Source organism: Betta splendens, chromosome 12 (assembly GCF_900634795.4).
Source record: "Betta splendens chromosome 12, fBetSpl5.4, whole genome shotgun sequence".
NCBI lineage: Eukaryota > Metazoa > Chordata > Actinopteri > Anabantiformes > Osphronemidae > Betta > Betta splendens.
This window is the reverse complement of record NC_040892.2, coordinates 8,338,451-8,351,871: the sequence shown is the minus strand read 5'-3', so window position 1 is coordinate 8,351,871 and position 13,421 is coordinate 8,338,451. Positions and strand designations below refer to the sequence as shown.

At 46.7% G+C, this 13,421-nt stretch overlaps 1 protein-coding gene across 5 annotated transcripts in view; it reads right to left on the bottom strand.

Annotated features, from left to right (window-relative positions):
- Positions 1-13,421, bottom strand: part of fibcd1b (fibrinogen C domain containing 1b) — an 81,320-nt gene that overhangs the window by 22,098 nt on the left and 45,801 nt on the right. For all 5 annotated transcript variants that reach the window (XR_003787711.3, XM_055513373.1, XM_029168386.3 and 2 more), the window contains 2 exons: positions 12,060-12,196; positions 765-861 (listed from right to left, as the gene is read on the bottom strand). Coding sequence is in view for 4 of the 5 variants with exons in the window: in XM_055513373.1 (XP_055369348.1) it covers positions 765-861; positions 12,060-12,196 (234 nt within the window). In the remaining variant the exon portion in view is untranslated. The remainder of the gene's footprint in view (positions 1-764; positions 862-12,059; positions 12,197-13,421) is intronic.

The following is a 13,421-nucleotide window of genomic DNA, read 5'->3' as shown; positions in this document are numbered from 1 at the left end:
TGAAGAGTCCTGATCTCTCCCACATATGCGGTTTTTGGTTGTACATTTTCACATTTAACACCTGATATAAAAAAAAAAAAACATTTTCAGACACTCGTGCTCTGCCTCAACAAATGTCAGGCTAATTAAAGGTCACTATGAAACTAGAAGTATGTCCTTTTAAAGGATTTTCTGTTTAACAGTGAAATCTTTGCTGCCGTGTGTGACTCTGAGTCCTGGCTTCAGCCGCTTGTCTCTGGATGCAACGTTGTGATATTGTGACGCTGAATGAAAGGCGATGATAAAGTGCATTCTGTAGGCACCTTGTAATTTGCTGCAGCGCTCTCCGCTGGGAGTGAAGGGTGAGACGAAGAGCCCAAACATCTAATCTCTTCCTGTCTGCGCCTTTGTTGGCGTCTCTTTATCTCCATTCCCGTCTCATCACCGGCCGGTGCGTTTCCTTCCTCTCTCCGCTTTGAGCGCGAGCGTAATTTCGCGTCGCGGGGCTTTTCATCGACCCGTTGATGAGGCGCTGGTTCTGTACCGACGTACTTACAGTAGGTCCATCTAGAAACCAACCCGACGATGCGCTGTGGGACCCCGCTTTCCACAACACGCACATGAGTCATTTGCTGCCAAAAGCACAACACACACACACAGACACAGACACACACAGACACACACACACACAGACACACACACACACACACACACACACACACACACACACACACACACACACACACACACACACACACACACACACACACACCTGGAACACTCACCGAGCCAGTGTTCGCCCGTGATCTTGCCGAAGCCCTCGCGGTAGGACTCCCATCCTCTGAAGAAGCTGACCGAGCCGTCCTCCCTGCGCTGGATCACCTGCACAGCCAAGGCAAGAGGTCGGGGGTCAGATGAGATTCATCTCGCGCCGCGTTTCATCCCACTCGGTGATGACTCACCCACAGTCCCCCTGTTGAGCGCTGAGCTCATCTCCAGCTAAATAAATGAACTCACGAGCGCTCCGTCACAAATGAATAATGCAAACGCGCCTCCAACTCAAAAGGTAATTTGTCGGATGTCAATAAGATGAATCCTTTAAATTGTGATTGACTTTGGTTCAAACGGCAATGGAATCACAGGTGAATTAGATACATTGCAATATTTAGTTAACTTCTGTATGATGAAACATCCATTTTATGAAACATTGGTGGTGAGGATTTATAGTATGTTGATGGTTTCATAGCAAACTTTAGATAAAGCAGCTTTATCAAGATAATGTCAGTGGTTTTAGGTAAACTAATGGAGGCCAATCAAGCCAAACGACCTAAATATTACTACCTACTGTAAATAAGTATGATGAATTACAATCATGGGCTGTAGGGGGTGATTTTAATGGGCTAAATCAAAACTCCAGAGCTTATTTTTACTTCCATCCAGCTTGGCTTTGAAGCGCGCTCCTCCTCTCCGTGGCTTTAAAACCCGTCCCACAACTAATCGGCAACCTTTGCGGTCCGCTACACCCTTAACCGTTTGTCTGTGCATATGCGAGCGCGCTGTATCTGTAACACCCAACAAAATACCATCCGTTAAAAGCGCTGACATGCCAAATGTCAGGCTGAGCATGCAGGCAAATTGGAAATGTGTTGCGTGCAGATGGAAAATGGGCGAGGACCCGCTCTTGGAAGGCTGTGTTAATGCTGAAATGACAAAGAAAATTCCCCAAGACAGTTTATGTTCTGCGTGACTAATCTCCTAACATACCACAAGGAACCAGATGGCACCAACAGCCATATTTGCTTTTAACATCAGCGCAGACAAAGAACAAAATCCTGTAGAGCAATTGCGCAACCTTCATCCTCATCGTTTTCATTCCCATAATTGTCTTCATCACCATCATCTTAATCATCATTACTGTGTCATCATCATTTATCATCCCCATCTAGCCATTTGAGGGCTTTTTCCTCCTTATCCTCATAGAAGCTAGGGCTCTCGTCTCCTCATTCACAGCTCTCTGAGTCCCTTTGGCATAATTCCCCTCCGTCATAACACACGCGGATTTGCACAAACCTAAATTCTGTCATCGGTGGCATCTTTTCCTCGCGTCCGACTCCTCCCCAGCCTGACAACCGTGCTGCTGAGCTTTAGGTAACATTACCGACCACCATGTGAGTAAATGGGACTACAGTGAGACTGACTCATCGTAATTAATGAACATGTCACTTGGTACAACAATGTAGATCAATAATAAGCTTTAAGCATTAGGACAACAATGGGGTTCATGTCACAGAGGGCTATTCAGACTCTGGCTCCACAAACAAAGCTTAGCTGGATGAAATTGCTTATTCTAGGGTTTTTTTTGACAGTGAGACATTTATATAATAACCACATTCAAATAGCAAACTGACAGACTGACACCTGCCTCTAAATCTCACTTTGATACAACCCAGGCAGGTTTGTGCAGAGGTCACGGCTTGCAGAGTGTTGCATGAAGCCGTCAAGTGAACACGAAGGCCCAAAGGGATTCGTATCATCTGCTGCAACAGAGTCTCTCCGGCTTCGCCCCAGTCGCAGCGCGTTGCGCCACCAGACTGGCGCCTCGCGTGTCTGTGATGAGCTCAGTAATTAACTCGCTCTGACACGGCCATCGCGCTCAGCTGTTCTGAAAACCGGGATTAAATCAAAGTAATTCATTGGCACGATGCTCAGTAACGGAAGTAGGAAAGTACAGGTGTTGGTGTGTATTGGATATTAGATGCAAAAACAATGTACAAATGATGTCATCAATCATTCACAGTTCAGTAAATGATTCCCTGAAGTTTATGATGAATGCTAATTAATCATTTGGTAAATTTGCTATTGATGGGAGAAGAATGAGGCAGAATCAGTGAAGAAGAGTCAGAGCAAACAGGAGCTGCATTAACGGGATTTACATTAGGACTGTGTGTTAAAAGTGTGGCTGCTTCCAAGTAGCATGAAAACATCACCAAGTTCAAAGCATTAAGACCTCCCTGAAATGACCGCTCTGCCTCCATCATTGCACATTCGAACGCACTGAAACAGAAGACTGCGAATTGATAATGCTATGGTAAAAACGAGGTTTTTACTTTTCATCCCTTCCTAATTGTTTTTTCTGGTATTAGACGGCGTTAAGAGGCAAGAAAATTGCATAAAGTGCCTGCTCAACTCAAAGAGATGTCAGAATAAACCTTGAAGAATGTACACAAAAGGAAACTAGACAAATGTGTCAAATTACTGTCAGTGTCTGTGAAAGGACTTTAGATGATGAAAACTCAGGGCTATAATATGCATTTAAATAATCTGTGAGGAAAAAGGCTCAAATTGTCGAAAAGTAAAAGTTCGTCTGGTCTTAATGATCTTTGCTTTCACACAAACATCCTCCACTGATGCAGAGGACTCCATTCCGTCGTTACAGCCAACACAACGGGAGGCCCCTACTGTAAAATGTAGATAGTGCCGTTTGCTGCCAGTGGCCGAGTAAAGCAGCGCGGCACGCAGCAGGTTAACCAGCAAGGAGTCCGGTTGGTTCCCATTAAGGTTAACACACTTGTCCTGCCTCCTCCGGTCCAGCGTGCCGGTGAGAAGCGGGCGCCTCGCCGAGGTTTAATTGCATGTTGACCCCGAAGGTCAGAATCTGTGCGCTCGCACATGTTCCCCTGGAGACGCGGAGCTCACAAAGACGGCAATCATTTGCTCTCAGGAGGGGAAAAGGCATTGATCACAATGGAAGGGGGTTATAAAGCGCGGGAGTGGGCGGCCATGACGACACACAAACACAGAGGAGAGGCGATCAGTGCAACTGTGCATTTACAGTAACATAGAGGAGATGTCTGTAATGTGTTAATGCTGTGCATGTATGTACAGCATGCAATCGGCCTCTGCTGCCGTCTCACCCCACCACATCCCCTGCACACGGACACAGTTTAGCAGCTTAACACCCCGGCTGGAGGGATGTCTGGCTGGAGGGCAGAGTCTGACATCAAAGTTGTCTGTCAAGGTCAGAGCCTGACACATTTGTTCAGGTGATGCTCGGGTCCCCGGACAACGGAACAACGGCGGCGTTCTGTCAGCGTTCAGTCGTCCTAAAACCACACCTCGCGTTAGAATTTAATGTGGTACAATACGTGACAGCAAACTCGCGGACAATACAACCTATTATTAATCCAACTTTAAAGCGCAATTACTGCAGAAATTAAATAACACCTCTGTTGACACAATCTTCTCTAAACTCCATTTCCTGGTTTTGTCTGTCTGAAATCTGAGGACTGAAATACAGAACGATTCTGGGCCAGTTGTCTCCCGTCAGTCTCTCTCCATATTGTAGTGTTTCTCCCTCTCCTTGCAGCTCTTAGGTAATTAATTCTTTATACAAGCAGCTCTGCATGCTCCACAAAGCTTCAACGATCCTTCTCTCAGAGAAACAACGTTTTCACAATCAGCCTCCACAGTTTTTGTTGTTTTTTCCATACAGGAGCAAATATTTGCTGAAAGAAAACGCATCGCAAACAATTAGCAACTGTAATATAATTGTATGATTATCGTGATGCAGGCAAAGGCAGGTGTCAGGATTGACACGTGATTGAGATCACGCACATTACAGTGGATCAGTGTTTGCTGAGTGACACGTTAAACACAAGAAAAACTGATCTCACTCTTATGTCTGATTTTTATTTTCACAGCTCTTCGTGCACCAGCAGTTTTATTTTACAGATACATTGTAGTACAGCAGTTAGACCATACAGATGAAGGACGGCACCGTCGAGGGGGTCCGCGTCCGCTGTAATGTATTTGTTTGTCTGTGTCAGCAAGAAGCCATAAACCAAGTATTGACATTTTAAAAAAAATTGCGTGTACGTTCGTTCCCCAGTCGAGGGAAATCTGTGACAGACTCAGAGAAATAAGATCTTTGGTGCATCGTCCTGCAGCCTGTCGGAGGAAAAACAACCCCGTTGCACAAATGACTGAGAACGACAGTCGTTTTTACTGTATAGTGAGCGTGCGATCTAAAACGTTTAGACCTCCAAATGTTGTGGAATTAAAAAAAAAAAAAAAAAAAAAAAAAAAAAGCAAAATGGCCAAATAGTTTTTAGGAAGCAGATCCTTAACGGGCCTCTCACCCAACGCTCGCTACAGGGCTGCTGCATTGACGTGATCACATTAAGCCCCCTGTAATCTCTGCACTAGATGAAGTCTACTTAACGAGCCGCCTTGAGCTCTTCAGCGGGCTTTCCGTCAACCGCTGGGCGCCCACGGCGAGCGCAGACGGACGCCCTGACTGACAGACCGGAGCACAGGGAGGAACCGGCGCGGGCTCCGCTCGCAGCTGATTGGGGGAGATTTACAATCTGGCATGTGACCGCGTGGAAAATAGGAAACGTGCCAATAGCTTGTTAGCTCCTGGCATGTACTCACTGTGAGCACGCCGTGTTTATATGTTTGGCGCTTTGGCAGCAGATGTCACTCGGTGCCGCCGCCCTGTACGGACTAACTGAAGATAATTGGTAACATCTTCAGAGGGCGATTAATGGAGGGGCCATAAGAGACGCTTTATGTGGAGATAAAATGGAAGATGCTCACGGATGATTTAAAAGATCGCCTGAATGTGAAGCTGCAGAGGAAATACTGTAAATAAAGAAAAATAAATATGAAATGAATTAAGCATATGAGGCTGACACGCCTTCTTTTAGGAAATCTAAGGCGGATCAAACCAGACCGAGGGAGCAATTGCTTTCAATTTGATTACATTGTTAGGAATATTGATGATATGGTGACGAATTCAACACTGTCTGATGAAAGCGCTCATAAATCCACAGCAGTCCTGAGAATCGCTATCTTCAAAGAGGGCCGCAAACATCTGTTGGTGAATGTTTTATAATCCTATCAGAAAGACAGATGTGCTCGGAACACGGCGGCGGCGAGCGGGAACAGGGGGAGAGACACAATCACGCACAAACGCGCACACACAGACGCGATTCCTGCGCAGACATGCGCTTAAGTAAAAGGATTATTCTTTGCTTTCAGCAGTAACCTGATTTTTAAACATATAAACAAGAAAGCTTTTTTTTTTTCTTATTGGTTTACGGGATTAAGTGAAAGTAGGTTGACACAGGTAGACGTCTGCTTAGGATTTTATAAACACACCCAAAAATCTGTAGAACACGAGTAGTTGAGTGTGTGCATGTAATAAATTGGAATATATTAACATAGTTTGAATGTTTAACGAATTGCAAATATACAGCTTTCAGAATATAGATGACCAACAGCCTGTGCTGTCCTCAAACGCCTCACCGCCAGCCAACATTTCACTCCGTATAAAGACACAGTCACCTTCTCACTATATCTGGGAGCCCCCCCCCCCCCCCCCACACACACACACACACACACACACACACACACACACACACACACACACAGATAACTGGCATATCGGTCGAATCAGGTCTGTTCGATACCATGCATATTTGCACGACTGGCGTCTTCCTCAACCTTGACGAGACCGCAGCTGTCTGGCTGTTCCACACATGGGTTTCATCCCCAGTCAAGATTCTAACTGAAACAAAAAGCGGCTGTGCATTATTAATTGCTTAATCTGCACAACAGACGCCAAGATTAATACTAATCCTTGCAAATGTTGAGCTCTCTCACCAGAAAGAAGCACAAATGTCAGCCCTGGGGTGATCTCCCCAGAGACAGCGCGAGGTCTGCTCCGTAACACAAACGCATGCAGTGGAGATGAGATTATCCGGCCGGGGCAGATATCACAGACATGTAATTACAGAGTAAAAGAACATACATAAAATGAGGTTTAGTGCTGGATTTGGTTGAGTCGCAGGACACGTTCCGTTTCCACGTGAAAGCAACATAATGGCGAATAAAGCAGCGTCCACCAGTTGTGATGTTGGGTTTGCTCATGTAACGGTAAAAAATAAATAAATAAATCCAGATAAAAATCAGTGAGTGTTCCAGAAGCGTGACCTTTCCTCCCATAACCTGCAACCACACGCGGCTAATGGCACTAATGTCCTAAAGGACGTGGCTGAGCCCATGTGATGATGCTGGCGGTGGACGGGTCACGCTCCCTCTGCAGCACAGCGCTGGCGCCTCTCGGTCCAGTTAATGAGCGCACGCAATATTAATAAAGAAATAAAGGTACAGCCGGGCGGGATGCGTCTAAACAGGAAAACACGGTGGTTCTGATTAAAACAGCTCCATCGTTTAAAGTTTCCCTGTCTTACAAAACATTTCCAGATAAGTCGTAACGGCACAAACAGGCATCCGGGGTTTGATTTTTTTTTCTCTCGATCGCAATAAACGAACAGAGATAAAATATTGAAGAACCTCTGAGTCAGACGGAGATACTGAAAAGCCCATTTTGAAATGCTGGGAAGGCACTCGGAGCCTCTAAAGGCGCGATACGACGCGCGCACAATCGTACATTCAATCCCAAACTTTTACATTTCAGTTCTTAGCTGAATTGAATATTTGAGAGTGATTGCGGTGCTTCTGATAAAAGCACCATTTGATAATGCAGTTCCACGCTGCACTCTGATACATCTCCTCTCATTCATTATTTATGCCTCGGTCATTTTTAGTCCCTTCCTTTTAACAAATAAAATAGTAATAATAGAAGACATTACCCTAAGTCGAGGGGCTGTGTTTAAATGGCATTGGAAATCTCGGCGGAGCGCGTACCCAGAGGATTACTTCCCTCCCAGCGAGCGACTGTTTCTAAGCACATTTGCTGAATGCGGACATGCACGGCCTGTTTTCTGATTGCTCCCGGTCCGCTTTGTGTGGCCCGGGCCCCCCCCCACCCCACCCCCGCGGTCAGACGCTCTCCGGCGGCGAAACACTGACCACTTTCCTTTGACAGGCGCACCCGTCATCCTGCGCTAATGCCTCCGCGCTTCTGCTGGCGAATGGCCGAGGACCCGGCGGCTTCCGGCACCGCGTTCCACCAGAATATTGAACACGTTGAGACACCATCTTCATTTTGCGCCACGGCCGAGCTTGAGGAGATCAGCGAGTGGGATAGTTTCGTAATAATACGATGGATGCTCTGCATTTTAGCTCCCACTGCCACAGTGCATTTAAGGCTGATTCATGACTATTAGAACCGTATTTAGAGTTGGACTTTTGACAATTGACAGCTGACAGAGAAGCACATTAAGGGCTTTGGATGGAAAATGTCACACTGCTACATGCTCATAATTATACATTAAAAGAACGAGTGTGTTGTCATCGCTGCATGTGGCCGATCATAAATACCGATTAAATCCTGCACTGACAGTTCGTGTGCGAAGCTCAGCCTGTTTACTCTCTAATAATCAGTAACATGAGCTCTGGCATTATTGCATGTGGAACGTTCATTGATATGCAAATGTTGAGAGATTTTACATCCAGGGTTAGTGGAGCGCTGCTTTTAACTTCTCTGATGTGAAAACGCTTCAGCCGTAATTGACGTCGTCTTTGCTTTTAAGTTGAAGCAGAGGCGACGTGATGGTTCTGGACAAAGCCAACGGGTTTCCGTCCTGCAGGGGAGAATGTTTCGCATTATTGGTCGGTGGAGGACGGTGAACCCAAACCCTTTGAGTTCATCTGCATCATCCATATGGAGCCGTGCTTCCACCCCCCGCTGTTTTGCTCACAGTCTTAATTGTTTCTTAACAGGAGGCCTGACTATAGCACCATAGGTTTTCCTTAATGAACCCAGCTGAGTTTTCGTGCAAAGTGCTGCAAACATTACAGTGTGGTAGTTGTGTGACTTCCAACACAACACAAGTGTTGACATAATCTCCTTCCTCGGGGGACGATGCTGCATACTGTGACATGACGCCGTAATTCACACATCAGTGCATTTGACGTCGGTGGGTTCTTATAGATCTGCACCCTGAATATGAGATATCTAAACTTGCTAATGTTTTTTCCCCTCATTAAAATCAATTCTCTCACCGCTGATGAAGTTACGTAAACTAGCTTTTGTGTATTTAGGTTCTCTGATTGACAGGACATGGTGCCATTGTGCTAAACCCTCCACCACTTTGTCTGGCTACTTCACAAAAAAAAGACGTAGACATAAATTCATATACGATCAGTGAGTCATTATGCCCTGCAGGAATATTTCAGCGATGGCAGTGCAAGTAGCTCATATCCTGCATGTGTGCCCACGCATTAACATATCCACACATGCAAACAATTCACCCTGATGAGCTGCAATGTTTCCAAGCTGGATGTGGCACAAAGACGTAGACGTGAAGATTCTGCTAAAGGTCATCGCTGACTGAGCAACAACAAGATCTAGACTTCCTCTCCCCATTACTTAAAGGAGATTCTTGCCTTTTACTGCAAATACAATACGGCAATAGACTTTTATTACAGCATCTGCATTGAATGCTTAGAGTCAGATTTACCGGCCGTTTCCCGTTTCGTCGGTGTTTATTTCTGTACCCGTGAGACGCTGACGTGTTCACCGTCTCCGCCCGGCCTGCTCCCGCACCTTCCCTCCGCTCGGCAACCTGTTCTCCTCCAGCCTCTGCAGCCGTGCCACGCTACGCTAACGAGGCGGGAGCATATGGCTCATTCCTTATTTAAGCTCAACAATCAGACAGACAGTGAGCCGCCCCCCCCCACCGGCCCGCGCTGGATCGTAATGAGGCTCGGGCAGCATCACTAACGGCCGCGTTATCACCTGGATCTGAGCTGCGCACCAGCGGATTCTTGAAGAGAAGACGCTGGGTCCCCGACTTAGACGCCGAAGCGAGCGGAGTCGCGCTCAGGCCGCTCTCTGAAGGCGCACAAACAATAATTCATGCGCAGACAGACGCACACACACGCGTTTGCTGGCTGACAGGCTGGTGTGTAGCTCTATTTCATCATGCTGTGCTAAGCACTCTGTCACTCTGACAGTCCTGCTTTATTTGATGATAGCAGGCTACGACCTTGCCCATCCCATGCAGTTAGTCACCGATTTACAAGTGCACGCACATGCATGCGGACACACACGGATCACTGGGTGGAACGTCCATACTGCTTCTCCCCCACTGATAATGTTATTTTAAGTATTTTCAGCCGACTTTCTTTCAGACAAACTAAAGGCTGCAGCCACACCTTCGCTCCTCGCCTTTCGCCGCTGGACATGGGAGCACGCAGCCAATCTCCCCGCCGCAGCTACCCACGGGTAGTTTGATGAAAGGTGACCAAGGTGACCGGTTCTTCTTACAGCAGCATTTCAGCCGCATAAGCTGCTTTCACACACGCACTGGAACCCGGCAACATATTCTGACACCACCCGAGTGAGCTGAATGCGGGAACGCGGGCGTCTGAGTCAGACGGACCTGAGATTACCTGGACTTTATCCCGTGACCCTCCTCCACAGCAAACCCGGCACAATGGAGCCCAGTTTCTAGGCAAATGTGGCTGCATATCGTCAGGGTTTAAACAAACGCTTTGCAGAACAGATGGCATCAGCCATAGGAGCTGATCTACAGTGTGACAGCTCCTGCGGGTTCAGGTTTGTTGGGCATGTGCCTCTGAGGCGCCTGCATTCCAACTCACAGGTTGCTTTACAGTGGGGTAGGTGGCGGGTGGGGCTGCGTGCACCTACAGCACTCCGGTCTCCCAAGGCCTGCGTGTAACCCAGAAACGCGAGATAAACTGGAACAGCCCCCATTTTTAGCTAATTCCTTCCAAAATGTGCAAAATGTTGCTTATAGAGGCTCAAACAACGAACCTACGTGTCAGGGATGAAGAATGAGGAGGAAGAGTCGAGTACAGAGAGAAACATGTGCACGCTGGTGGCTCAAGACTGAAAGCAAAGCTGTTTACAGGTTTCAGGAATGATTCTAATTGACACAGAGACGTTTTCACACCTCTGTATCATTTTTCACACGTTCAAAGTAGGAGGGCTTGAAATGTTATCCCCAGACATTTTGAAAATACCCATCAGTCATGTCAGTGTTGTCTTATTGTGCAGCAGACTGCAGTAGTGGATTTTGTTCCTTTTAAAGCATACAGGGCCTTTTCGTGCATTCTGCACTTCTTTGCATGTCATAAAACAAACAGAAATAACTCTCAAAGTGCTTAGAGGCACGTTTTAAATCCTTCCTTGACGGTCTTTGGACACATATCTGCCCATGGGTGAGAAAAACAGCCATGATGGACTCATGCAGATGAATGTTCAGGCTCTTTAAGTGCTACAAGGCCTTGGTTCTCTCAAGAACCGCTCTCTCTCCCAGAGGACTGCTACCGTACCCTTCAGAACAAAGGGAAATAAATGGCTTTAACCAGTAAGCGATGTTGTGTGTGCACATAGCAAAATACATCTAAAACCACACTTCTAAATATATCTTCAAACCGCTCTGTGTCAATGTTTGTTCACCTCGCTGTCTCTCATTCCCGAAAGACACAGCGCTTCCAGTATACACTCCCGCTTAAAGAAGTACATTTACTGCAGCGAGGGCAGACGACTGACAGATGTTTGATCAAGGGAGAGACACGCGCTTAAAGAAATTCTAAATATCCCCCTCCATGTTGCCTTTTTGAAAGACAAAATCCTTTCCACAGTTCGATTACACGGAGACAAGAGCGCAGGCTTTCGCGCAAATCAAAACATAAACAGGTCAGATATGCGTCAGCTATTACAGAAAGAGCCTCTTCTTGTGAGTTTGAAGCACAAAGACGGCGTTTTAATGAGCCGACTATCCTGTAATGTGGGTTGACAGCAAGTACAGGAAGACATCTCAGCATCAGAGCAGATTAGACTGAGGGAGATTATTGGTTTGAGGGTAACTTTTCATCACATCCCCTATTCTTACCACAGTGATTTGTTTTGCAGTTTGTTGTTGGTTCCACCTGTTGAAAGCCCCACTTAATGTAAAGCATAACTAATTAGCAATCTGTTGTTCTCTAGAGAGCAAAATCTGTGGTAGCTATAGAGCAGACGGAGCTAAAATCCAGGCATATGGGAGTTCTTAAGAGCTAACAGCTAATGGTAGCTTTGCTCAGGAGGCCAGCTAATACAGCCGAGTTGGAGGATTGAAGGTAGCATGCGTCCCACTCACCGTCCAGCCTCCTCCGTCGGTGGTCATGTCACAGTAGACCTGGAAGCCAGCGGGGTGGTGCACAGGGAACACAGAGTAGATGCCGTCCTCTCTCTGACCGCTGGCGTACAGATCACCACAGTCGCGGGGACGCGAGCCTGGGGATAGGTGACAGTAAGGAGACCCGAAATGAACGGTGGGCTTGGAAAAGGGAGAGGGTACAACGCAGTCTGAGGAGCATGGAACAATGCTGTGAAGTCATCCTGTCTATGTGAAACTGAAGAGCGTTCGCTTGCTCAATTCACTGGGCTGTTTTCCAACCGCGTGGCTCTTGAAAAGAACAGGTGAGGTGGAGAACATCTGTGTCAAGAGGGAAGACACAAACACACACACGAGGAAAAAAAGATAGATGACAAGACAGATGGACGAGTGGTAGACGACACGCTGGGGCAACTGAGCCCAAGTGCACTGTGGATGAAATGTTTAAAGGCAGAATGCAAGTAGGTCGGAATGAAGAGGGAGCGGCAGCAGGGTGGAGCACAGAGAGGAAGCAGGAACATGGAACAGAGACACTGATTTGAGATAATACAAGTAGCAAAAGGGAGAAATGACATGAAAATCAAAGAGGAAGAAGCTGGAAGAAATACAGTTGATAGATATGAGAGGCAAATAGAAGCACTGTGCTGTGGTGGTGGGAAAATGTAACAAACAGGCCGAATGAGAATTCAGGGAGTGTTAGCGCAGAGAAGAAGTGATATAGACAGGGAGCCTGTACACTACAGCGGAGCAGAACAGCAGCACCCTTGTCTGGAGCTGAGAAACCCATCTCACACAAGGGATGCGGAATCTATTCCCCAGGAAGCAGCAAAGGGAGCTCTGTGATGAGGACAAAGTCATAGATTATGCATGCCAGCCTTCACCGGGTCGACCCCCCGAATATAAAACAGCCAAGAGAGTTCTTCAAAAGGCCATACAAGACTTTTTACAGTTCCTACATGATGTGCGGTGTTTGGTCTCCCTGCAGCTTTCAGCCTGATTTGCCCAAGCCTCCACTAATGAGATTGGACTTTTATGATCAGGATTAGATCTCAGGAGTAGATTGTCTGAGATCTGTCGTTGGGGTTACAGTACACGTGTGTCTTTCCCAAACTTTCTGGGTTTTTGAATGTTCGAAACAAATCTGAATATCACTAGTGCACCAACATGCTGACATGCAATTATCTGCTCTGAATGTCATTTGCACGGAGGCCAAGTATTCAGAACATACAGTAGATCCTTCAAACGGAGCCTCTGTGACATGGAAGTCACTGCACAGTAGGAGCAGAGGCATCAACACGCAGCCTCACATCTCCAGCTAACGTTGCAGTTCCAGCTACGAGCTGA